Source organism: Acanthaster planci, linkage group LG02 (genome assembly GCF_054643075.1).
Source record: "Acanthaster planci isolate LZ-2023a linkage group LG02, COTS_SCS, whole genome shotgun sequence".
Taxonomy (NCBI): Eukaryota; Metazoa; Echinodermata; class Asteroidea; order Valvatida; family Acanthasteridae; genus Acanthaster; species Acanthaster planci.
In genome coordinates, this window is record NC_141778.1 from 6700364 (window position 1) to 6727478 (window position 27115).

The 27115-nt window shown below is 40.2% G+C and overlaps 1 protein-coding gene and 1 long non-coding RNA gene across 5 annotated transcripts; one reads left to right on the top strand and one right to left on the bottom strand.

The window, feature by feature from the left end:
• The first annotated feature begins 1596 nt into the window (after positions 1 to 1596).
• Positions 1597 to 26778, top strand: LOC110986694 (serine incorporator 1-like). 4 transcript variants are annotated; one of them, XM_087132709.1, is made up of 15 exons: positions 1597 to 1827; positions 7851 to 8015; positions 8993 to 9159; positions 9386 to 9465; positions 10191 to 10328; positions 11148 to 11230; positions 12042 to 12141; positions 13024 to 13116; positions 14836 to 14974; positions 15673 to 15721; positions 17041 to 17097; positions 20919 to 20945; positions 21726 to 21744; positions 22123 to 22285; positions 23039 to 26778. In XM_087132709.1, the coding sequence occupies exons 1-15, from the start codon at positions 1801 to 1803 to the stop codon at positions 23178 to 23180; spliced, it is 1449 nt and encodes a 482-aa protein (XP_086988835.1). In that variant the 5' UTR covers positions 1597 to 1800; the 3' UTR covers positions 23181 to 26778. The 4 variants fall into 4 exon arrangements, with proteins under 4 accessions (XP_086988835.1, XP_086988836.1, XP_022104491.2 ...); XM_087132710.1 differs by lacking the exon at positions 20919 to 20945 and having other exon boundaries at positions 1598 to 1827; XM_022248799.2 differs by lacking the exon at positions 17041 to 17097 and having other exon boundaries at positions 1598 to 1827.
• Positions 3368 to 6725, bottom strand: LOC147799823 (uncharacterized). Its single transcript, XR_015424276.1, has 2 exons — positions 4978 to 6725; positions 3368 to 4656 (listed from the first exon to the last, which is right to left on the bottom strand). It is a non-coding gene; the product is annotated as an uncharacterized LOC147799823 (long non-coding RNA).
• Positions 26779 to 27115: the final 337 nt, after the last annotated feature.

Genomic DNA, 27115 nt, shown 5'->3' on the forward strand with positions numbered 1-27115 from the left:
AAGCAGATTCTCAGCATGAACAAGTTAAAAGAAGATGAGATCTATAACGTACAACTGAAATTCAGTGCACGAATAAATTCACAGCAAATAAACGCATTTACAGTTTAACTGCTGCCTCAAGACGTCTGAACTTCATACTCATTAAAAGGAACAAAAAGCATGTAATATTGTGCAACAAGAACACAAGATTTTTTGGATACTAATACACGCCTATCAAAGGAGCAGATAAATGACAAAATTCGTGCACGTTTTAGAACGTGCACGAATCGTGTATATTATGTCTGACCAGACGACAGTAAACTCGAACAATCGTGGTAACGCTGTGCCGCAACGAAAATTGATTCGTGAGGACCGTAGCATCGAAGTACGCACGATCGAGGAATTTCCCCTCGTGAAATTGTTCAGTATATATCTTTGCTGAGACTAGCTGACCAGTTTGTATATAATTATGTTGCAGAAGAGTACGTGGCACCTGTCTGACATGATACACAAGTTACAGGACTACTTACTAAATTAAGACCTTTTGACCTGTATTGGGACATGCCAAGGAAGTTAAAGAAATCTCGTTTATTGGCTATCGGTGGGGGGATGGAACTAGATCGAAACCTGATCCCATGACAAAGCCGGGGGAGCGCTCACAAACTCCCTTGCAAAGCACTGGCATGGAAACTGATGATTTCATCTCCTTCCTCTGTTTTACTATGTTTCCCCCCCCCCTTCTCCAGTAGGCTAAACGTCCGGGGGGCATCCGGGGCGCCCACTTTTCAAGTGGGTACCCACAAAATAAGCTGCAGCTGCATAGCTATATAAACTCAATGGAGATTGATTCACAGATTTCAAATTGGGGGCACCCGGGGCAGGGGGACGACCAACTTCCGCTGAAGAGCACGTGCCCCCTCCTCCCCATAATACCACTGCCCCTCCCCCTTATTACTTTCAAGCTCCTTAACTTCCTCTGCAACACTCAAGCTAGTAAACGGCTAGTCCAAGACTGATGAGTCCTCGAATATGACTCAAAAGGACTCGTGCATAGCCACTACATAAAAGATTAAAGGGACAGAACTTAAGGATGAACACATTTTGAAAACTATTCAAAATCTTTGAGTACACTGGCTCATTACTTCAGTCAGGATTGCTCTTTTATTGTGCTATTTTGTATTTTTTGCAATTTTATGGATTTTACTATTTATGATAAATGCTGTATATTTTATACCTGTTTATACGTTGTTGGCCAGTGAAAAGAGCAATGCAATAAAATATAAATAAATAGAATAATTATTCATACATTTGTACATGCTAAATTCAGAAACTGCAGTTATATCTTTTTACGTTAGGCGATAGCGCCAGACACGATGACGAGCGTACGTTGTTCTAATTCTCGTGATAATGAATAATCTATGACGTCAGGTGTCGACTGGTCTCTGTTACACAAATAGCAGGACATGTACTATGTATATACATGTACATGTACATATACATGTACATTGCAGTGCTTTTTTTCAAGTCTGGTTGCAGACTCAAAATTCGTATCTTTACGTACATGTACGTGTGTACATCCGTACATGTACATGTACATGTACAATCTACGTGTGACGCACAAAAATAAACAAGTGTACAGTCTACGGACGTCGGCCATTTTAGACAGATCTGCTGGTGATAGGAGCTGCTCGTATTGAAACAGCTATTTACTGGTATTTTTCCCAAATAAACGAACAAGAAATTAAAACAGGCAGAGAACAAAAACAAAGGGTGACGTTTGTTTGTATTCTGTGACCCACATCAAAGGATTTGGTGGAGAAAATGTGCATACCGTGCGGTGTTGCCGGGGTAAGTTCTTTCAATTGTGAATTGATTGTCATTGATCACTGTTGAAGGTGTAATGCACCTGCCAATTGTAATCCCGGCCCCGGGGGACCCAGGACTAGCGGGGACTTAGCGGGGAAGATAAAACAGGGCCAGCGTGATAGTCCCGGCCAAGTCCCCATAATTTGCCCGGCCAGGGCGGGGCACCCTTTTTTGTATTCCCCGGCTGATCCCCGGCCCCAGCATGCCGGGCATCATTGTGGTAACCCCCGCACAATCCTGGGCCTGGCGTGCCGGGCGTTCAAGTTGTGACCAATCCCCGCACCGTCCCTGCCCCAGCATGTGCGGTTGTGTCGCAACAACTGTACGACTAAAAATAAATAACTAAAAACTTTCATTAATTTCTAAAAGTCCACTACTCTTCTCGGTCATTGCTAAGATGACATCGAGTCGGTTGCCGTAAGTGCAGGTAAAATACCTGCAAAGCAAGGGGCAGCCACTATAATTATCCCAAACTTTGGCGAAACATTCGTCCGCATATCTGAAGCACTGGAATCAGGGGGCCGACGACTCAAATCGCTACACTCTTTCTTTGCGGACGTCTCAGAAATAATTATGGAAATTCATCCAATTGCAAAATTTGTCACGCGCTGTGCGGAGACCAATTGACCAATTGAAATGCTCGTTATGTAGATGTGGCCATGGCCAGTGCCCCCGGATGTCCCGGATAAAGTTTTCAATAGAAACCCCTATTAATCGAGACAGGGCCCAGTTTATGACGGAGGAGTATTCGTTGGGCCCAGTTTACGGGTCTAAGTCTAGCCTAGGCTAGGCCTACATGTAGGGACCGCAACGGTCTACTGCGCACATCATCTGCGCACGTACAGTTTTGTGTACAAAAGTTTGGTTTCGCGTCTCCAAACCGGAACTCTCCGGTTTGAACCGGTTCTTCCACACAGCACCATTCTCAAATCGCTTCGTTTTTCACACACGGCAAGCTGACGACTTCCGTCAGCGCCTCGTCGAAGTTTTGGCGAAGTTCGCCCGATTTTTCTTCGAAATACGGCCGTGAAAAGGAGGTTGGTTCTTCTACAAGCGATTTTGGAGCATTTCTGTCGTATATACAAGAAACTAGTGTCCATTTTTGAAATTTTCAGGTTATAAATACCCTTAATCATTTGGACTTGTATAAAAGACTGTGAGCGCATTTGACCGCCGAGCGAAATAAGTTAGCGTAACACGCCGAGTGACCGCCATGGGACCAACGCGTCGCACAGTCTGTCAACAATCGTGTGTGCGCGGTGGTGTAGCCGCGTTGTTTCGTACAGCGCGCAGCGCGGAGCTTTTTTCACGCACCTTTGCATTTCGTGTAACATCATTTTTGATGAAGATTTGTTTGGGGAAATGACTTTGAAACCAACATTTATCAGCTCTTACATCTATACATGAATATGTCGATGTTAATTTTTTTTTGGAATATGAAATGACTGTCCACATGCACACCATGGGTGAAATGATGAATGAACCTGGAATTTTATGAGACTTCCAATAAAGAAAGGCTGAATAGGAAGGACAAAAGACTTAACAATATTTATTTCAAAGTTTTTATTGTTAACTTTAATGTATTTAAAAAAATTACACCGACTCATTTAAGTTAAAATTATGTTTTTCATATCTGAGTGTTCTGTCCAAGTTTTTTTTTTTACTTTATATTTTGGATGAAAACTGAAATTTTGAAAAATTTCTTCGAAGTTTTTTTAATAAGTGGAGCTCTACATCTAAAAATCTTCGAGAAAAAGACGTGGTCATTTGTATGGTGGATGTTTGTCATATGAAATGCCCCAAACATTCTGGTTTGCTTTACTGTTGCTTGGTAAGTCATTTGAATGTTTAGTTTTGATTCTTTTCTATTTATGTTCTAATTGCCTTTTCACAATCTTTATTTGTTTACATAATATGTTAACACTGTATGCTTAATGGATTAATATCCTTCAATTTTATGATTTATTGAAAGAAGATTCCTTTAATAAAACAAACTATTCGGCAGATATTTGGAATTATGAAGTCTTCTTTTTCTGTCCGTTTTTAAACAGCCCATTTCCTTCAAAGTCATGGGCATCCCAACTCAGTTGTGGCGGTCCAGGATTGGATGAAACGCCAAAACAGGGTGATGTTTAAATGACATACACAGTTACTGATGCAGAGTATAACAACTTTGTCTTAGGTTTAAGAGAAATGGTTTCAAAAAGTGCTGGGGATACCCTTACAACTTTTAAGAAGATTCAAGACGATATCACAGACATATGCCATGGAAAAGACGATGTAGGTTCTAAAATACTGTGTGAGATTAAGAACACAATGAGTGATCGTGCTGCTACTGAATCTAAGTTCAATGCAATCCTCCAGTCTTATAGAGAGTCATGCCTTCCTAAAATAACAGATAACTGGGATTCTTTAAGCAAGACTGCCAAGCAAAAGTTGATTGAAATGAACAATTTCTTCTGTGGACTTCACCTCCTAGTTTCAATGGCAGAAACAATTTCAGCATTGTGTAAACAATTTGTTTATTGATGCAGCAACTTCTTTAGCCGATGGGGAGTCAGTTCAAACAACCACACGTGATGACATGAATGTAACAATTCCATTGCTAGTCGGTAAAACTGTCAGCCACTACTTTGCTTCTGAGGATGGGGAGAGACAGATGTACACGGGTGAAGTCATTAGTCAGGTTCCTGGGTTTCCTCACTGGTTCAACATCACATAAGATGACGATGAAGCTGTGTACTCATACAAACTTGTTGAGGATTACAGAGATGGCAACTTGGAAATTGTTCCCTCCTAATCCACCCATAACTACATAAAGAGAAAATAATGCATTTCAATGTGTTCAATATTAAACAGCATCTGAATCTGTTCTTATCACCATTGTTCCTGTATGCTGAAAAGGGTCTGCATTCACTCCTCATTTTCAATTTCTGATCGTAGGACATAATGGATGCCTATATCCTCGAAGTAGACCTACTTGTACATAAAGAAATTGTTCTTTCTAGGACTTCTGTAAACTTCATTCTTGCCTTAATATTCTTAAGTGTCAGCAATAAGAAAACTAAGCTATATCAGAGAAAATCAAACAAACTGTATTATTAAAATCATGCAAGGAACTGGTTCACCTACCAGTAGTTAACTTCTTACAGTTTGTTAAACGGATGAAACCACAACTGGTGCTTAGAAAGCTGACTTACTTTCCAGCAACTTTGAAGAATTAACAGTGTTTTCCTTTCAAAAACAAGCCAGAAGTAAGAATGTGAGATGAAGTTAGGATTATAAAATATAAATGTGATTGGATTTGAAACTAAACTCAAAATGAACCAAGATGCACATGTATTGCATGTACATGTACATGCATATATAGTTTTAATATGACTTTATTGCTCTTGTTACATAATACAGGTCCCTTTTTATTTGTATTCATTGCATGGGATGTGTGAACAATTTCAATACATGCATACTGTTCATTTACATGTCATCCATAGAGCAATGCATTACTTTTGTGTTACAGTTCATGGCCCTGAATACACATGTACATGTATGTGAAACAAAACTCATTCGTTTTAGAAAATGCGTTGAATCTCTTAATGTATGCTCTTGGCTACCCGAACTTTTGTCTGTATTAATACATACTTCAGGGCAACCAACTGCACTAAATTACTGTGTGGTAATAAATAGATGGTTCATTTGAACCAAACAGAAACGTTAAAGTATGTCAAACTTCAAAGATTCTAGATTTGACTTGTTTCAGATTTTAGATTTAAGATTTTATTATCTTCCTAATGTTTTATCCAGTTGAGGATAAAAAAATGCAATATCAATGTGTACATACATGTACTGTTAAAAATGGTCCCTGATCTGAAGTTAAAATTTCTTAAACTGTGCTGTTGCTATCACCATGAAAATTTCAACTGAATTAATCGTTTCCATGGCAACTGGTTACTGCCAGTATTAGGCTTAAGCATACTTTTCAGCAATACTGTACATCTAAACATTGGAAAAAGAAAAGTATGGCTAACATACTTTTTTATTCCACCTAAACACTGGAAACAGAAAAATATGGCTAACATAAAGAAAATGGCAATTTTCTCGCCTTTTCATGTCTAAAGATACGGCAAATTAACTTATCTTATACAAAGTTTTTTGTCTGTTTCTATGGCAACCTTCTCCAATAATCTACCTTTAGAATTGTTATGAATCCTTAAAATTGGAAAGATATGTTAATCTATTGGAATATAGTGAAAACAGGATCCGTTTAGCATTTTCATATCCGAAGATATGGAAGCTTCAATTTGTTTACTACATTGTTTACTACACTATAAATTAGTAAACAAATGCTGTCGTAAATAACTCATTAATCGTAATCCCAATATTAATCCAATTTCAAGTCAGGGTGATTCATCAGTTTTTCATTGATATTATGAAGTTTGAACTGTAAAATTGGGGCTCATTACAACCAATTGAGGAAAAACGTAAATAGCCGCGTTTCCATGACAACCCTATTTGTAAACAAAATTCCACACATAGATTTATGTGTACAACATACACTATGCATACAATTTTGTTGATTCAAAAAAGAACGGCTGAAAATTAATGAGCAACAGAGATGTTTTCTGTGACTCAATTTGTTTATCATTTTGTTTACTGCTGTAAACACACAAAATGTGGCACTACTTTAACCATGATCTCCATTAAGAAAAAGAACGAAAAATTCCCATTTTCAGAAAATTCAAATCGCCATATCTCAGCAACGCCTCGACCAAATACAGACATATTGGTATCAATGTGCTCAGAATTATCCCCTCTTTCAACACAACACAGTCATAAAGCTTATAGAGCAACTTCAAAAATCCCATTTCTGTCCCTACTACATGTCCTTCTACTTCGAAAACTCTAACATGTCTAACTCACTAACTCCGTGGTAGGGGGCCTACTCCATGTGACTTAGAGGAGACAAAGTTTACATGGCGTCGTAAAGCTATGGGGTTTGGGAATTGAATTTTTGTGGTGAAATGGTTCACAGCCGTAAGAAAGCTATTAGCCTAAATCAAATTTTCCCCTGTCAGCATACCTACTTAAAAGTTTACCTCCTAAAAAGGGGATAACAAAAGCTCAGAAATGTCAGAGCATGAGATGGAGTATTCTTGAAAAAAAATGAGTTTTTTGCTCACCAATTTCTCACTTCCAGCCGTTGACTGTCGCTCCATTCATACCGTTCGCACTGTGTTTGATGTTATGAGTTTACCTTGGACCGAGTTGACTTAGGACTGAGTTGACTCAGACAGAGTTGGCTTTGGACTGAGTTGACCAGCATCCATGTACATGCACACTGCCAGCATGAATATTTACGCCCCATAGGGCCTTTCTTGATACGGGAAGATGTCAACAAGGCCTGTTCATTTATCCAACTGTACATGTACAAATGTACATGTAACAAAAATGGTGAAATCTACAAGAATTTTGCTTACCCACACCTTTCTCACCATCAAATGAAAGCTGCTTGAACACTGGTCGAACTACATGTTCATGTTTAGGCCCAAACAGTGCCAGTGACGAAATGTTATCAAATTCTTGTCACATTGCCTCCTGCCAAATGAAAATTTCAACTCCTGGCATGACTGGTAATTGGGTGTAACTGCATGAAAATGTGAGTGAGTGGCTACCAGATGCTCTGACGACTGTTGTCACCATGGTTGTGTGAAATGGTAAAGAGAATACATGTAATGCAATGGTTAGTGCACCCATTCAGTGGACACCAACTTACAGGTACATACATGCACATGTACATGTAGGTGTAACCTGGACGCTGCTATGAGTCTTACAAAACAGTCATTGGAGTATGCCAAAAGGCACAATTGACCCAAGCAACCTGTCTTAAATGGTGGATAAACCAATCTGGGGTTGTTGTGGGGTTACATGTACATGTAGTTTCATTCTGGGGTTGAGTTTACACATCATTTCCTATCACACAGGCATTTTGTGTTTCTCCTTCCTCATAGCTGGCGTGCTGCTGTACTTCAGCAGCTTGCTCCTGCTGTTGCAGCTTCTGCCCCGGTTGCAAGAACTCCACGGCCTCGCGCTTGGTGTATGGCCTGATTCTACTGCTGGGAACGTTCCTATCTTGCCTGGCCCTGATTCCAGGCATCCAGACGGCCATCCAGAAGGTAAGGCTCTGAAGTGGTTGGGGAGGGTTGGGGAGGAGGTTAGAATAGAGAATCTGAATTACCTAGCTTCTGATTGGAGTGCCACTTGCTCCTGTGGAAGCCACTAGTAGGGGCTGTGGCTAATTCCTGTAAAGTTTCATATTACTCCCAGCCACAGCCAGTTGTTTGGGACAAAGCCTACGTGTAAGTCTTGTTGAGTTGCGCAAACAAACAAATGCAGAGTGGGTTTGAAAGAGAGGTTTGACCTGCAAGTTTCAGGTACATCGGTGGATTTTTAAGAGCAGGCAGTGCATTGGAAAAGCTAAGGTACATGTACATTGTAGAATTGGCTCTGCAAATGTTGCCTCTTTGCCGTGTGGAGAGCAACTTGAGTTTGACCGTGGGGGTCTAATAAATATACATGTAGACACCGTGACATTGTTGCTGTCATATCCTCAAATCCTACTTCAAATTGCAATAGCAGTGGATTGAATTCACACACAGTATAGCCCAAATTTGCTGTCGCATGAAATCTGCAGTGTTGATATTCAATTACCACATATCTGAAGATCACGACTACTGTGATGCGTGCTGGAAATAGGACCCATTGCTGATGTCTGTCCGTTTATACATGTATGTGTACGTGTACATACATGAATGTGCGTCATTCAGTTTGTCTTAGCCACCCAATTTGATACAGACATGTAGTAAAATGGTTGAAACTATTCATTTTCATGAGTTTGCATGATTAGTTATTCTTTATATATACACACATGTTGGTGCAACGGGTACCTTTTGTGCACATTCTGGTAAAAACTTGAAGCATGCACTCTATACTATGTGCTTGTGCAAACCAGTGTGCACATGTATTTTCTTGGTGCTTGTGTAGAGGTCCCGTCTCATCATTATTAGCTCCTGCACCGAGCCCAATCTTTCAAAAGAAGATTTTTTTTTCCTCTGACACTTTGCACATTTGTGTCATGCCATGTTTTGGTCAGATTCCGTACATCTGTGCTGATGAAAGGCTAGAGATATGCCAGCGTTTTGGAGGCTACCTTGGCGTGTACCGCCTCTGCTTTGCCATGGCCTGCTTCTTCTTTCTCTTTGCGGTCATCATGATCAAAGTCAAGACCAGCAAAGATCCAAGGGCTGGACTGCACAACGGGTAATTATTTGGTGTTGGTTACCCCTTGCTCTGAAGTGTTACAACTACAATTGGCAGCAATTTGTGTGTGTGTAAATGAGTGTTGACATTTTGAAGGTGAGATGCTACACTTGCTTGTTGTTGAGAGATGGCATATGTATGAGCTAAGTATAATGGGTATAATGTATCCCAATGCAATGCAGGATGTTCCATCCACGTTTGCCTTTTTTTTTTTCTTCCTGTCTAGATTCTGGTTCTTCAAGATTCTGATTTTGCTCGGTGTCGGCGTTGGAGCCTTCTTCATCCCTTCAGGCACCTTTGAGGAAGGTGAATACCAGCAAGATCTGTATCCGTTCCCCCTCCCCCATGCCCCTCACAGAATTTAAACCACCAACCAAAACTTACAAATGTACATGTACTCATGGTGGTGATTCAAGATGTTAGTGATTGATATGTTCTGTAGCAGTGCACAACTGATACCTCGTTAGCATGGATGGCTAGTGTGTAAACCACTGGCCTCTCACTGCTAGAGTTTTTCGCTGGTTCACTCTTGAACCACTAAGGTTTTGCTCCAAGTTCTCCAGGTTTTTCCTTCTGCAAAAATCAATACGCACAGTTCAATCTTTAGCAGTGCTTCGTGGTCAGATTGAAAATATTATGATTACCTCTGGCATCTTAGGATTCATCTTAATAAATTTTTCATTGCTCAGAAAAAAAACAAACGCGTCAGTGCCTCTTGTGTAGATGTTAGATAGAAGCCATTTTGCAAATTTCTTGAAAAATCAAATAGGAAATTGCTCAAATTTTGGCAACATCACAGTCTTTACCTTGTACTGGTTGGTCACATTACATTTGTCATTCCTGCTACCCAGAGTGCATCACTGATAAACCCATTCCACTTGGCCAATCTCAGTTCAGTTCATTCACTGATTGATTACTAGGAATACCTGAGCAAAGCGCCAACCATGTGTGGCTGTTCTGGCCACTGTGGTTGAGTAGAGTTAAATAGTTGGCCTCCCCTGATGGTTAACTTTAATTTCTTCTCTGGGCAGTCTGGCAGTACATCGGCATGGTGGGCGCCTTCCTGTTCATTCTGATCCAGCTGGTTCTCATTATCGACTTTGCCCACTCCTGGAATGAGAAGTGGGTGGAGAAGATGGAGGAAGGAGAGAGCAAAGGATGGTACTACGGTGAGGCACACTCCACTGCTCTCCATCATAAACCTGTTTGGAATTTTCCTTTCACAAATAATTTTGTCCAATCAGAGGGCAAAGTGCACGCTTAATGCCTTCATTGTACAGTGCATTTGAACATATCTATATGAAATTTGCGCTTTATAAATGAAGAAATTATTAGTTTATTATTATTAAAGTGCGTCACTGTCCAATTTTAATCTACTGTTATCAAGATCACCTGGAAGGATTATCGTGCGTGAAATGTCATACATGTTTGCTGAGACAAGTAGCTATAAGTACCTGCAAGTGATATTCCACGGTGAACTTGTCCCCGGCATGGTGGGTTTGTTGGCAGCAAATTCCAATTTTTTTTAAACATGCACCACAACCACGGTCCATTACACATTTGATACAAATACCAACCTTGGTGGTCAGTGGTTCAAGGTTGGTGCCACATTTCCCATGGTGTCTTCACTTTTGAAACGATTGCAAGGTGTATAATGCTTGTCGGAGGCACATGGCTGCTGAAGGGCACCACACTCACTCAACCCCCGTGAGGTCTGATGAGCCTCTCTGTGTGCACAGACTTAGTGGGAATCACTCAAGAGTTGGGTCAAATATAGACCTCACCCGGTCCTGCATGCAGAACTGGCCACAGCATGCTTGAATATCCCTCTGCATCTTTACGCATCATCTAGCTTGAAGTAGTTAAATGGTGGCCAAATGTCCAACATCTCGCAATCAGTTCTTCCTCAGCCGTGTTTGCAAATCACGGCGGGATCAACGAGTTAACAAGCTGATTTGTGTTTTATTCTGTTGGTTGCATTTTCTTAGCTCTCTTGTTTGCTACCGTCATCAACTATCTCATCACTCTTACTGGATTCATCCTTCTCTACATCTTCTACATTGGCCGTGGGGTATGTTACCAATGTCTTTTTTTCTCAAAATCTTGGCTTCCATTGCCATATTCAACTGATCAAGCTTGACAGTCAGTTTTAATTAATGTGTATTGTCAAAACCAATTTAATACATTGGCCTCACATTGGTAATTCAATATTTCTGTAGCTGGAGATCAAGCTTCATTGAAGTGGATGGTCTCAGTGGGCTCAATTCTTGAATCTAAATCCAGATCTGGAGACTAGCCTGAGATTTGCCCAAAAGTTTGAATGCTTTTAACCTGTTACACATTGAGTCTCCTACTTCCCTCTACCCTTCCCAAGCTCTCAGGTATATGTCCATATTCAGAGTACGGACAGTTTGATCTAATAAACTGTATTGCCCACATATTGTCTCAGTGAGCTAGCACATACAGCGGGTCATTCAAGAACATTGGTACACATGCGATGTCAGCCCTATCAGTGTGGCCTTATGCTGGCTCACTTGCTAAATGTGCTTGAGCCTGCATGACATCAGTTGCTGTGTTCCCGAATGACTTTGCCTTGTCGAAATATCAAAGTGGTTTACTGGTCACGAACTGTCCAGGTTGTCATTCTTGGAACAAGAGGGCATGTTCCATGATCGATGCTTGTACAGAAAACTGACATCACCGCTTGTTGATAAAGTTGTACTGTCAGGGAATGAACCTGCGTTGTTCACACCAAGTTTCAGTTAGCGTTCACAGTTGGTGTCTCAGTGTTCTTTCACTCTGATTTATACAACATGTACATCACCCTGTGTGATCCCATGTTCCTTAACTGCTCCTTCATTCATTTACATCCCTTGTCCCAGACGGACGACGGCTGTAGCCTGCACAAGTTCTTCATCTCCTTCAACATGATAGCCTGCGTCGGTTTCTCCATCGTCAGCATTTTGCCCAAAGTACAGGAGGGTATGTTTCAATTGGAAATGCTTTTTTTGAAGACAAAGCTGGACAATCAACCACTTGTAGTGTAATGGCAGAAGTTGTTCACCATAACTGGCTCCGTAACATGTTTGTGTAGGCATGCCATTGTGGAAGTGAGTAACTAGCGACTCATCCATTTTCTCATTTCATTTGGTAGGCAAGTAATGTTGATAACCCTTTCAACAAATTGGGTTTGTAGCACTGCCTACAAAATAATTTGCTCATATTGCTCAGGCCATGCAGCAAGCCACATAACTCTGCCCTTTACAACTAGGAATCTAATATGATAATGTTCATTGCCACTTCAGCATAATTAGTAGTGTAAGTATGTTGAACAGTTGAATCATAAAATTGCAGTGTGGCAACAACGCAATAATAGAAGGACCTCGCTACTCAAATGCATCACACTTTTTGGGGAGTTGATTGAACGTGTAGCGTGCAACTGCTTTACTGTAAAATATAACAGCTCTTTGTCATTGCCAGTGCGTAATGAAAATGGCCGTGCTGTAGATGAGTCCATCCCAAATCACTTCATATGTCCCGTCACACATCCTTTCACGAAATTAATCACAAGTAACAGGGTGAACAGTGACAAAGGATAGCTTTTGTCACAGTTCATTTGAATTGCTTTAGACATAGATAAGATTGGACTACGCGCGATGGACTTACAGGGACTTGTGATGGAGTAGACTACTACCGTGGAGACACCTCTCTGGTCCAACTGAGAAGCATGTATAGATGGATGGAATCTGTAGATACTTGATTACAACACTTGAAACGTTTTGTTGTGTTAAGAGAGCAGTAGTTATCCCAGGAGAGTAGAGGTGGATGAGTGGACTATAACCAATTGATCTTATTGCATTGCAGTCCTTCCCCAGTCAGGCCTGCTGCAGTCATCTGTCATCTCAGCCTACACCATGTATCTGACCTGGTCCTCCCTCAGCAGTAATCCCAACGAAAGTAAGTTGTCACTCTTTCTGTAAGGGTAAACTCTGGCTCAAGCGATATACTCTTGACTGGTTAATGCTGCGCTACGTATCGGCACTTTTTCCAAACTTCAGCTTCACTTCTATCGTAAGCCTCATGTGGAGATGCATAGTCGGTTTAGAACACTTACTGTGGGAACCAGATGAAAAAAACGTATTCCAAACTTCTTCCAGTCTTTGCACAGAGGACTTAAGTCATATAACTGAAGCCTATCCTGTGGCCTGCACGATGTCCGCCTACAGCCATGCTAGTAGGCCCAATGGGAACGTTCACTGTTACCATGGCTGTCTGTTTTGATCAGCTCCTATTCTCAATTCAGAGCCGAGTAATGATCAACATTGATAATGTGCAAAATTATAGATAGACCCTAACATGCACGTAGTTGTTCGTGCAAGTTAGACTTTATTTTGTGCTTATACAGTATATCCCACAAAGTGGCACCTGTGCTCTTACCTGTAATGTAGTCCAACTTAACATGCTTTATGCTTTTTGAGTTATAATTGAATATTGTACGTTTGTTAACAATACCCATACTGTGAATGTTGTATTGTTTAGTAAATGTGAGAAATTTTTTTAAAGTTTCTGTGGAAAAGGCCCCGCCCCCCAAGAGGAATCTCATTAACATAGAGAATTTGCATATCTGTGACGTACGTTTGAGAAGACATTGTCACGCTGCTAGTGCATCAGTGCTTGTCCAGTGTAAGTTGTTGGGTCGAGTTCAAAAAAGTAAATCCAGTTTTGGGGTGTTTTAGAGATCATGCATAACAGATGTGTTGCAACACCTATAAAGATGGAACAAGCCTGCATAACTTTCCAACCAATTTAGATGACATTGGACATCGAAAGTCAAGCTGACCAGGGCCAAATGGTCTGGACTGACAGTGAGCTCCAAACTACAGTGTGCATTTCTAGCCGCGGTGTTTTCTTCAGAACATGTATGCCATGTTTGTGATTAAATTTAAACTGTTGCTGAAGTCAGACAACGCCAGGTCTATGGACACTTGAACCACTTCATGTTGGAGGATGTGGGTAGGCATTCACCATGTTAAGGGGACAAGTTCTTTTGTTTGGGAAATTTGAACCGAGTTGTGGGGACATTTCTGAGTCCCCACAACGTTTTCGGTCCCCACAAAATAGGTGAAATGGCGAATGTATGTCCCCACAACTACGGTGCGGGAGTACATGAACACACGAAAGGGCTGTGGTAAACATGAACTGCCTCTCTGTACACACACTCAATGTTGAGAGGTTCAAATGCTAAGCACGATCCTGACTTACCTTCGGTCGGCATTTGAGCATGCTAATTGCCCATTTGATTGAAACTCTCACACAAATTCTGTGGAGGCACTTTTTACACTTGACCTTGGCCACTTTCCATGGCTTGTCGTGGTAGCCAATGTCACTAAGTATTGAAAACTACAAGGTTGTGGTAAGAAATACGTTCAGATATTAGAAGTTCTTCTTTCTTTGTCGAAATCATTGGCCGAAAGTGATATCTAGGTAAGTGGTTAAGGCAAGTCTCGTAGCCTTCAGAAATTTGCAATTTAGGGCCCAATAAGAGCCCAGCTTTATAACAAGTTCAGTAGCAATCATGTGACACAGACATTGTAGACATATTGTCCCAGATAAAGAGAATCGTCGTCCTATAAACGTAACTTCATCGCTTTCCTTGTTCACTCCTGCATCTCCTAGAGTGCAACCCAAGTATCAGTGAGATCACTGGCGGTGGATCACCCACAGCGACTCCTTCAAGTCCTCAGTCTCACCCAGGCCTAGGAGCTGAAGACTGGGTCACTCTGATCGTGTTTCTGGTCTGCATCATCTACGCCTGGTATGTAACATTCACTTTGTTTACCCTTCTTGTGACATTTCTGGCTCCTCTAAACACACGGATGCCCAGTTTTGTTGTAAACTGGTGGAAATAAAATAATGGTACTTCATGCCCAATTTCTCTGCCCAAAATTGTTTTTTGACTAATTGTCTTTATGCAGCCTTTATTGTTAACTTGCATTGTTTAAATGGAAAGTGTACATTCATTCATGAAAATTCTCGTGAAGAATATAGTGTGCTGATACTTGATGATTTACTATTCCATTTTTGCATTAACCCTCAACGCTATTCTTATTAGTCCACCTGTAGGACCTTCTAAAGTTCTTCATAATCAGTACACATGAGATTTTGATACTTGCTTCATCAACTATCAAAGATTGTCAAGCTTCTCATACAGTAGGAGACGTTGGGCTCAACCTTCCTAACTCTTACAAAATCTTCCAAAGCCACGTGGTCCAATGTCATAGTGCAGCTTGACAATTAGCTAATAAATGTATCTCCACTTTGCCAAACCTTGGATTGATTCATTCCAAAGAATGATTTTCTGCTTCCATTGTACACTGAGTTTATTAGAGTTAGAAAGTCTCTCTGATCAAAGTCTGACTTTTTTTCTTTTTGATTGGTTTTTATCATTTCCCCGTCTCCCACTTCTTTCATGACATTGCCTGATTTCTACGTGGAATGTCATTTTTCTTCCAGCATTCGTTCTGCCAGCAACAACAATGTCAGCAAGCTGACTGGTGGTGATGTAAGATATTCTTCTCTTTCTTGAAATAAACTTCTGTCACTGTACGTGAAATAAAAATACACCAAGACACAACAAACACCATAGCACACCGTGTTCATACCAAGTAGAACTCGGGTTTTCAACTGGAAGACCGTGTAGGGGATTTACTCATGTACATGTCCGCTGATCTAGGCTATTCAGTGACACACACTGTTTCATTAGAGGATAGATGAGATCTATCACCTGCCAGACCCTGCAGGGTGCTACAGTTTTTGGCTGTAACCAAAAGTCTTCACAACCACCAGCAGAAATACTTGCCCATAAAGTTGATTACAACCACTTGCAAGCCATTGGCTTGTGATGCATTTGTTGTTAACATCACTAGCCCAGACCTAGCTGACATAGCCTTAGCCCCAAGGAGGTAGCCTGTGTTCACAGTGTGAGCATTTGATATCTGCAGACCGATTCCGTTCAGAGTATTTGCCAATCAGATTTTGCATCCTGTGGTGAGCTCACCATGGATTCTATGGGTACCTCCAACTGAATTGCAAAAAATATCACCAGTTAACAAGGTGTGAAATATCGCAGCAAATCTTCATGCACACTTTAGAATGAAATTCAAGCGTGGCAGTTCTCTATATCCCCTCTCCCTCGTCTTACGAAATACTCCAGCTTGGCCTTCAAAATTCCAAAAATTGCTCCATCCTTGAATATTTTATCAGCTTGGACCCACAACACATGCCACAGAGCTCCAACCATCCAAGTCCTGGACAGTTGTCAAAATGTGTGCAAAATGTAGATGTCAAAAGACCCTGCAAAAAAAAAATTAACTGAGGATTTAATTGAAAACAAAAGTGACAGTATTTCAGGGGTTCTTGGTCGATGGGGGAGTAATATTATGGTGTTGTTTTAATATTGTGGTGTTACTTCACAAACAACACGTTAGAACTAAAGTAATGAGAAGTAGAAAAACTTGAGCCTAATTTCAAATTTAGGTCTTAATAAGAAAATGCAGATTTTTACAGTTTAGTTTTGCATTCACCTAACATTACCCTGGGCAGTGTGTAAGGGGAAACTTAGTGGGTATGCCTTGGAAGTTAGTGTTGGTGACCCACTGACTGTCACGTGTTGAGTACTTGCCTCAAAATTTAGTCTGTGGTTAATGTGTAGAAGTTGGACCATGTGATAGCTACTTAACATCCTAAATTTTCTACATAATTGTGAAGAGTAAGTCAAGTGCTACATGATACACAACACAAGATAGACATGTACATTGACCTGTGTTGCCATGAATATTTATGAGTTGGAGTAAATGTTGCCCATCCCATGCATCATTTCAGAGGATAGCACACTATGGCACAGACAACAGTATACAATACAGAGACATGGACAGAGAGGTAAAACAGAATCCATGAAAAAAGACCCAGGGTTGAAGCACCTCATTGTCATTGGTTCCTGTGGTCATGAAATCACTGACATCTCTGAATGGCCCCATCTGTATATGGACATGCAGCATGTTCAGGCCTCCATTATTTTTGTGAAGTGGTCAGTGTAGCGGTTGTACATGTAGTTCATTTTCCACTGCACAAGGTACATGTGCATACGTACATGTATGTACATGTATACATGTTCCAGTGTGCATCATTGGCTTCATGCGGTTTGGTTCTGAAAGTTGGAACTTGGTGAAGTCACACTGACTGTGTTTCCCCACTGGTAATAAATTTTGTCCACTGCTAAACCTCTTCATCCAATTGGGTGAGTCTGCATACAAGACTGTACATGTTCCTAGAATGGAACCAGACCTTTGATTATAAACAGGATACAACTTCAAAAAAGCTGTTTGTCCCTCAGTACAGCCTGCATGCCGATTCACAACAAAACAGTATTTAAGTCACATTAAGAATTAAAAAACACCTGAGCCCCCAAAACACTGCTAAGATGATTTGCCTCTGTGTGCTTTATGTAAAGCTCTGTGTTCACACACATACAGTACTTTCTGATATTGAAGCATGCCCATGACAAACATTTGTGAGTACCGTACATGACTTACAGTGTAGATGTACATACAGTGCTGCACTTTGGGTTCAAAACGGTTTTTGACATTCTGTCATTGACTTGTTGCATTGGTTTGCGACGATGAAAACATCTCAGGCACATCTCTGCTATTACGTTCTGTGTTGAAGAGACACATACACATGAAATTAGAGCTTGAAGTGAATTGTGATAATCACGTACATACATGTATGTGTACATGTGTAAGAAAGTTGAAAGAACTCTGAGTGCGTTTTCAGTTTGGTAGAAATGTAAAATTCAGGACTTTGAGTTTGCTAGAGCACTGTGGCTGGTTGTGGTGCATATACAGATAACATCAGAACCGAACCAGATACATCAGTCTAAACAAATATGCTCCGTCAACACTTAGCATCACGTACATGGAAGTCTACACGCTGTCTAGCCCAGTGAAACTGATATTATAATGTCCAAGATGTTTGGCTATCGCTGCCCTTCTGATCACGAAGGCTGTCCAACATCCTTTCAAGTCTCAGCATTTGAAGTGCGCAAAACAACTTCAAAAACAGTCCTCATGGGTTACATGAGGGAAATAGGTCATTACTAACCTTAGAATACATTAAAGCTCATTTAACGTGTAATTTCTGAGAACACTGTAATGAACATATTAAAGAGGATGGGCCGTGCTGGGAAGGTTTCTTGTAAAACATGCATGAACACATAAAACGAACATAACAAGAAAACACATCTGTATAATCTCAAAATGCGCGGAAATATGTTAAAATTTATAGTTTTCATGATCCTATTTCACTCCCTTCTGGGAGCACAAGTTTAACAACAGCCGTCGGGTACGGAAACTTGTCTGAAGATATTCCCAAGAACCATGACGTCATAGGATGGAGTCCTTTATCCGGCGACTGTTTACTGTTACGCAACATGTACGTAATGTAGAAGCGTGTGCAATCATGTCAGACTCAAGCGACGATAATTCCCGCGTTGATGCTTTTACCGATCACAGCAATCAGTTGTCATATTCGTCTTATTCATTTGACAAAAAAAGCGACATTGAAGGAGCTGATGAGGCACAAAAAATATTGCCTTGTCGGTTCGAACCCAGAGGATCGACAACCAAACACTGGTCATGATTTTATTTTTTCCTGTATCATTATAAAACTTTATCTTTCTGAAAAGACATAATTGTCCTACCCTATAGCTATTTGATAGCTGTGTAGTAGAAGTTTTTGGCCATGATTATAGGCTAGCCTACTTTCTCAAAGTTGGTGTTCCATTCTGACAATTTTTTTCACCGTGCACTGCAAGTCACTTTCTTGGCATCAACGCGTCGCGTGCATGACGACTGTGCGGCATTCATTGCACGGAAAATAGTTTATGTGCACCAGTGCAATAGAGTCCCATTTTACATCGTTTACACGTAGTGTACATGTACGTGTCAGTACTAGTACGTGTACATACATGCAAACATTCGCATGTATTTGGGAATTTTGATTTATCTTAAAAATCTGATTGTGTGTTGTCCACAAATCTAACCTACAATCACTGGTGTGAAAAGTCGCTTGGGAATCTACATAAACTGCTCTCCGGGGAATTGTTTTGATTGCGACAACAGCCACCAACAACACAATTTATCGGCATTCTTTCAAAATTCACAATCCGCTATAGAAATTACACGTATACAACTCGATGCAAAACAAAATGAATGTGACTCGTCAAGGTAGTTGTCCAATAGCTCTGCCCCGTGTTAAGAGAAGAGCATAGGGAAATGACCAAATGTGGTTGACTTGACCCGTACGAGTTACGTACCCGATTACACGCCAGAGCAGAGAATATTCTTCTTACCTGGACCGATTAACTGTCTTGCTGGAACTATGCGTTCTTGTCCGGAAAGTTGAGTCCGTCCAATGACGTCACATTTCGGACAAGATTTGTCTTCTGCCCTCATCGACCAATTTCAATAAGTTTTTGGGTAGAGCTCAGGCAGAGACGGAAAAAAGCACACAGAAAAATGCAAATTTTTGCTTATTTAATGACATAAAGTGGGGTTTATCCAACGTATTGTATATAAGATGGTTAAAACTATCATATAACCTCAACTTAACCCTACATCGCCCATCCCGGTAAAGATACAGTATCTTAGTTATGTGAAGCAAGAAGAAAGCTTGAAGATAAACATGTTGTTGAGACTGAATAAATTCCTCTTAAGAACTTTTTGTGAGTGAAAAGGTGGAAAACCTGTTAGTGTTTAATAAGAAAAAAACATGCAACCTCTTCCAGTTTGTGCATTGCTGCTTAGTGGATCTGTCAGCATTTCTAGTTCCCTGTTTGATTTGGGCCCAATCTCTTCAACTTCATTTACATTAAAATGCTGAGTCAGGTGGTACAATGTTAAGATGCGGTATTATGGCTGGTGGTTTGGCTAAAGAGAATTCCATGCTAAGCTGTTTTTGTGTGTGTGACATAGCATTTGACTGGTACATGTACCTGTATGATGTATGATGTCTATTAGCCCATTTAGCCAGATTGATTGTGTAGAATCCACCATCTTGCACTGTCCGGTTCATAAGTGACTTCGTCACAAAGGCGGAAATGCCACGATTTGCAGGTTCTCATTGGACAATCACTGAAGTTGCACGTTAACTTCCGGTTCCATGGTTCATGTAAATGGCGATCAATGCATGTAACCCTATTTGCAGTGCACATGAGCAGTGGGCATGGTTTAAACTGAAGTAACGTCACACTTACGAACCGGATACCGGATGAGCATTGTACTTTTTACAGCTGGAAGATTGTTGCCCGTGAGCATTTACAAGACCTTGAAAAGTTCCATGAACATACATATACTCCAAATTCATGCTATTTTCATTGCTGTTTCACATCACATCATAAGTTCTGTTTTTAGAAGACTTCAGAAAAGCATCAGACATTTTCACAAGGATAGGAAAATTCATTTCTATAAATTGATGTGACGTTAACTCTAAGGACTAGGCTATTGAGGTAACCTACATGGTGATTCATGTGGTGCTTAGAAAAAACAGTTTACTTCTTTACTGACACTTGGTACTCACATTTTGACCTGAAATATAGCAGATTGGATCATAGGTTTTCAGACGAGTCTTTTTAGTTTTGGGGTGTGGTTCCCTGTATTATTGGGAAGTGTGTGCCTCAATTGTCCCTTTGTTTTTTATCATAGGGAGTGGCTTACTATGGGGTTACTGAGGTAAGCAAGCAAGACAGAATTGGAACATGCTTGTACCCATCAGACAAACAGTAGGAAGTTATTTACAGAATCAGCTTTTGGGGTGTGGTTATTGTTGTGGTACTGGGGATTTTGATCTCACAAATGGTATAATATGCATTTGTTTTCCAAAACGTTTGTTGAAAATTCCAATATTACATACATATACATGCATTGCTGCACCATACTGGTTCATTAACATAGTTTGATCCCCTCCTGCACAGCTCCCATTTTACATACTGTGGTAGCACAAAGCCGTTTCAACAAGTGAGATGTTGGTCGATGGACAACATTGCTTTCATGTTCATCTGAACATACCTTGCGAGTTGTGGAAGGTTATACATGTAGTTGTCTTGTTTGTGCCACCACACACCAACCTGTGTAGTCTCCATTTCAACCATTAAATGATGCCCCCATGTTTTGGTTTACTGCATCCCGTGTCCCCATAAAGAGTCGCTGTGTCAGGTACATGCAGCAGCAGTCAGCAAACTGGATCAGAATTTTGATTAACTTTTTTTACTGTTTAAGTTTGGGTCTAATTTGATCTCTGTTAATTAGACAAAAGAAGCTCACTGAGCACAGAAGAGCTAAATATTTCTGCTGGTCTTTATTTTCTTTTTAGAAAAAAATGGTGTTCTATGCAACCTTACCAGATTATTTTAAGAAAAATTGTATTATTGAATATAGAATATTATTAAATTATTTTATCGGAAAAATTGATAAAGGTAAAGTAAACATTATGTTCTTTTCTTTCCCAAACAGAAAGTGCTCATCAGTGATTGTAAGTATTTCTCTCATTTTTTTGTGTTAACCAGGTTCTAATTTTACCCATTTCCACTACAGCAGTTTCCTTTTGCAACAAGTAGTTCAGACCAGTTATTATTTCATTAAGTCATTTATTCCACATTTTACTTTTTCATACCTTGGCATGCAGATTAGTAAAACCTCTATGGGAGAGAGTATTCCCCTTGGCATGGCGAAAGAAAACAGTATACCAGTGTGGCTTCCGATTTTCATAAGCTGGCATTTCATGTGGCCAATTGTTTTTTGTGGTCCATGTATCTTTAAGCCAGATCAAGAGGCCTCTTCCATGAGCTAGTGAACAATTTCATTGGTACAGCACTGATTAAACAATAACACTTTTCCTCTGCATGGTCAGCTCCAACCTCCTCCGAGAACACCAACGCTGGCGATGCAGAGAAGGGTGGGCGCAACGTCTGGGACAATGAGGAGGAGGGCGTGACTTATAGCTACAGCTTCTTCCACTTCATGCTGTTCCTGGCCTCGCTCTACATAATGATGTCGCTTACCAACTGGCTCAAGTAAGTACTGATCCAGACAATTAGATAGTTGTTGCCCTCAGGGCATTCTCACTGACCAGACTTACCAAGTGTATCAATACCTCCACCACTGTTGAAGGCAAAAACCGCAGCGCCACACTCAGTCCATTAGGGTATAGAAAAGCCTGCAGTGCTCTGATAAATTGCAGGATGTATTAAGAAACAGGAAAAGGTGCTCAATTTGTGTATATTTGCAGCATAAATACATTACATGCACTTGCCCTGACGCGAAAGTGTTCAGATTTGAATTTGTGTCCCTGGTGAGTAGGAACTGGCCCTTACAGGGGCAGTTGGGGGGAGGCCTGAAACTCTGGACATCTTTTGTACATTTGTACTCTTGATTAGTGACTTTAAAAGCGGCAGTGAGTGGTTTCACAGCAAACATCTTTGGGAGGTAGCAAGTAGTAAATTCAGATTCAGAACGTCTGTTACGTAAGTCTTGGGTTCCAACCCTGCCTGGGTAAAACTGGAAAGCCTTTCCCAATTTGAGCCAGTCTGTGTTCCACCATGTAACCACACTGATCGGTCACACTGTGTCCAAATCAGCGGTTGGTGATGTTATTCATAATTAGTCATTGAATCTGAATACCATTATAAGGTCCTTCGGTGTGCAGATCAGTTCAAATCGCATCAGTTTCTTCCCACCGTAGTAACTAGCCTTTCAAGGTTTCTGTTCAGTGCAAGTGGACTCTCAAGATTTTGTTTCCATTGTCTTACCCGTTACTCCCAATGCAGACCCAGCACATCAACGGTCGACGGTCTGACATCCAGTGTGGGTGCCATGTGGGTCAAGATCTCCTCCAGCTGGATCTGCATCATCCTCTACCTCTGGACGATGGTGGCGCCCCTTATCCTCAAGAACCGAGAGTTCAACTAGAGGGAGCCCTGCAGTCCAGGCAAGCCCCTGAAAAAAATACAACAAAATAAACAGTGAAAACTTGTGCACTTGGGCGCTGCAAGATTGGGGGGCAAGGGGAATAGTGCATTTTACACACCTCGGGGGGATGGGAAAGTTGAAAGTGAAAAGAGAAGGAGAGAAAAAGGGGAAGGAGAGAATGGAAAGGGAATAAAAAATGTCAATTTCCATGAAAACACTTTGGAAATTGGCTGTTGATAGGGTGTCAGTCAGTGTCAGCTGAGAGCCCCACCCCAAAAGAGCTTATGCACATGTAATATATGCCCCATTCTGGCAGTGCCCATACTTGTGTAAATCGTAGAAATCAATTGACACACAGATATACATCCATTTTAGGACTCCACTGTCTTTGTAAAAACTGTCATCGCCTTAAACCCTCCCATGTGCTTTGGAATCGAACAGAAGGTGAATATAGGTCTAAGGAATGGATAGTGTGGACGCTGTTACTTGACAGACCTGGAAGGTGAGAGCTGGAAGAATTTTCTCAGTTTCCTGGTGGATTTTGCAGGATTCTGAAACAGCTCTCAGCAAAATGGCAAAAGCAGTCAGGGTGAAGTGAAAAAACACTGATATGTATCTTTTCTCAGCGTACAAAGCCTGGTGAATTTCCAATATTAGGCAATTTTTGGATTATCTTTTCAAGCAGGATACACCACGCAAGCCAACACTCAGAAATTGGTCGGTCAAAAGTTCAAGCAAGACGTCAACCCACCACGTGTTGACAAAACAGAAGCTTGAAAATGCTAGTATTCAATAGCTGCCATTGGAAATTCAATTAATTCATGGTGGTCTTTTGAAGGTTAAAATAGGACAGGTAAAACATAGTGGACATTTTCAACGTGTTGACAGTCAGTATGATGGAATGCTTTCAGTGTTTGGCGATATTTACCTTTTTTCCATGTAAGGAATTCAGTTTTGGAGGAGTCCACAAACTATTTCATGTTGATAGCCTCTTGCATGTATTAAACATTCATATAATACATTGTTGCCAAAAGACACACAAACGTGTACACATTTGAACTAAGAATATTTTGCTTGCTTCTTGTTCACTTGGTAACATTGTTGTCAGCAACCACATGTGGAATTTGGCAAAATTGAATGCTGTCAGTTCAAAAACCTGCGCCTTTATAATTGTATGATATGCCAAATGCATCAGTGTACATGTAGTTTAGATATTCATGGGGTATTTGCCAGTGGAAATTGTTTAGTATTTGTTTCATATGTAGGAGTTTATTAAGATTTACGTGCAAGTTTTTTGGTGTAATTTTGCAAAATAGTCACCCCACACCAGATCAGAATATTAAGTTTTTGCTCAGGTTAACATTAAGATCATTTGTGTAGAGGAGGGAGTTGATTCCAGTGTCATTCTTGCTAATTATGCACACTCAGAATGTGTTAGACGTGTATTGGGATGTGGGGAGACATTGGACTTAGTTCATGCTCATTACTGTTTAAGCAAGACTGCATTTCAACTTAGCAATTGGCCAAGTTCTGTTCATTCAGCACGAAGCTTAAGTACATTGTGCAGTTAAATGTGGACAGATAACGTGTATTGAAAGATTCACTTACCATACACAGACAGTGTTGCGTTTCGTCCAGGCTGATGGGTCTGATCATCATCTCTCGCCTTCTTTAAAGACCGACTCCAACGTTATTAAAAGTTTTGAAAATAAACTACCGGTATTATTGTGTTTAGTGCGTAATAAATCATACATGCATTACCAAATCATATCTGTCTTGCATCTGTAATTTCGCCCAAACTTTTCAACGGTGTCTTTCAGTTTTATGAAAATTTCCACAATCTGATCGCTGGCGGTGCTGTTGAGAAACAAGATTTGTATGATGTAATACCAGAGAAAACATTGAAACTGGTATACACGTACATGGCACGTTCCGCTGCAAATGTTCATGAACATGGAGCTACACGTGCATGCGCCGTGTACCGGGGATTGATCTGTATGCCGGGTCTACTGTGCTGCTTTATCTCTTTTCCATTTAGAGTTTGTGCTCCCGTCTTCATGATTCACAAAAATTCCAAAATCGTGCATCGTAGATGTACTAGTAATTCTGCGAAAGAACCAGGATTGAAATTCTTCAAGTTTCCAAAGAATGAGAGCATTCTTTAAGTTCGTACTGTCATCTGCAGCTTTGCATGCTATGCATGCCTATAGCGCATGCACTGTAGTATTTCCTCTTCATGGTAATACATCACAGAAATCAATATCCATTTAATGCAAATGAATCGTGACAACATGTCCATTTTTACAATACCGGACTGGACTCGCAGGAAAAATGGGTACAAAAACTGTGTTTTATTAACACAAACGTGTTCTGAATAAGATTCAGTATGAGAAAAGTTAGCATCATTGGAGTTGGTCTTTAAGCAAGTAAGTCTGCTGGTAAACGAGACTAAACTAATGAACATCATGCCATATTCATATCAACTGCACCATCTAACCAATCATGACAGTCTGCTGAGTTGATATCAAGTCTAACATCAACAGTGTGTATATTGTAATAGTGTCAGTATATCCCTCTTCACTTAGTAAGCTGTATATGTGTCAGAATGCATACTTGCACATAAATTATTTCCTTGTGATAAATGAGGAAGAGACACGGAAGGCTAGATCAGAGTGTGAACAGAAATTACAAAGGATAAATCCAGAATTTTGAACCTTGACTAATGAATGGATACTGATTTCCAACTCAATTCGCATGTAACTGAAGAGCCTCCTTGTATGTTTTACACATCATATATTATTGAAGAAATTCTTAAGTCGTGTTTAACCATATGAAGTACACGTCACGAGCAATCAGAAAATTAGTTACAAACACTAATTGGAAATGGTAGGTTGATCTTAGTTCTTTTGAAAGACCATTGACAAATTTTGTTCCTTGAAGAAGAATATGATGTTATCATAAAGAATGTAGGAACAATTACCATTGCCTTTTGTAACTAAACTACAAGTAACTCCTTATGACTGTGGTTATTAGATTCAAAGGTAATGCAATTTTTCTCCTGTTTAGTGATTATTTACAATATGTAGAAAAACACAGTTGTCTCAAAATGTACATAACATGCAGAATTTTCGCTTGAAATGTTTCTTTTTTAATTAATGTAAAAGATAGCCCTGGATGTTTATATAAAACTATGGAAGTGAAGTTTCCTCATTTACTATTAAATTATTTAGAACTGAAAAAATTAGAACAGTTTCACTCGGCTTTGGTAAGCTCTACAAAGTTTAGAGGATTTGCTGATTAATATAGCTAATGGAAATTAATCGTAATCTGAATCTGATATATCATCAAAGAGGTCTCAGTAACGTCATTGGAAAGTGGAAACAGTAAAAATTGTATTTTTAACATGGTCCTTGCTTTTGTACTGTGGCCCAGTGTACACTGTGAATTATATAGTGTGTATTACAAAGGAGCTGTCTTAAAGACTGGAAGTGTTTATTTTTATTGTAGTAATTTTTTTCCCCTTTTTTGCATGGTGGAAGATTTAATGATTGTATTTTGTGTATAATAAATGCGGATTAATTCCTAGCACTTCAAAGTATCAGTTTTGTTTATGCCTGCCTTTGTTAATCTGTCATCGTTCCACACATTGTAAGCAAGTTATCAGATAAATCATTAGGGGACGTCCTGGTTCGTCTTAATCTGAAACCCTCTGAGATCGAATTACCGACCAATGATTAAAATAAAAGTTGTTTAGCATGAACACAGTGAACACAGAAATATCCATGATCGATGATTATGGGAGAGATAACGGCGGTTATTAAGTTTGATTCCCAACCTAAGGGCAGATAAGCGCGTTTGTGGTGTTTCTTCATCTTCAGTTGGCACTTTACGTCGAATGGCTTGAAGCATTACGTGTAACTCTGTGCAGTTACACA

What these genes read in the sequence shown, in the direction of transcription:
- LOC110986694 (XM_087132709.1), top strand. Translation starts at nt 1,801, where the DNA reads ATGTGCATACCGTGCGGTGTTGCCGGG. An exon ending in GAGCAAAGGATGGTACTACG is followed by an intron (nt 10,329 to 11,147) that starts GTGAGGCACACT and finishes GCATTTTCTTAG; the next exon opens with CTCTCTTGTTTGCTACCGTC. An exon ending in TCGCTTACCAACTGGCTCAA is followed by an intron (nt 22,286 to 23,038) that starts GTAAGTACTGAT and finishes CTCCCAATGCAG; the next exon opens with ACCCAGCACATCAACGGTCG.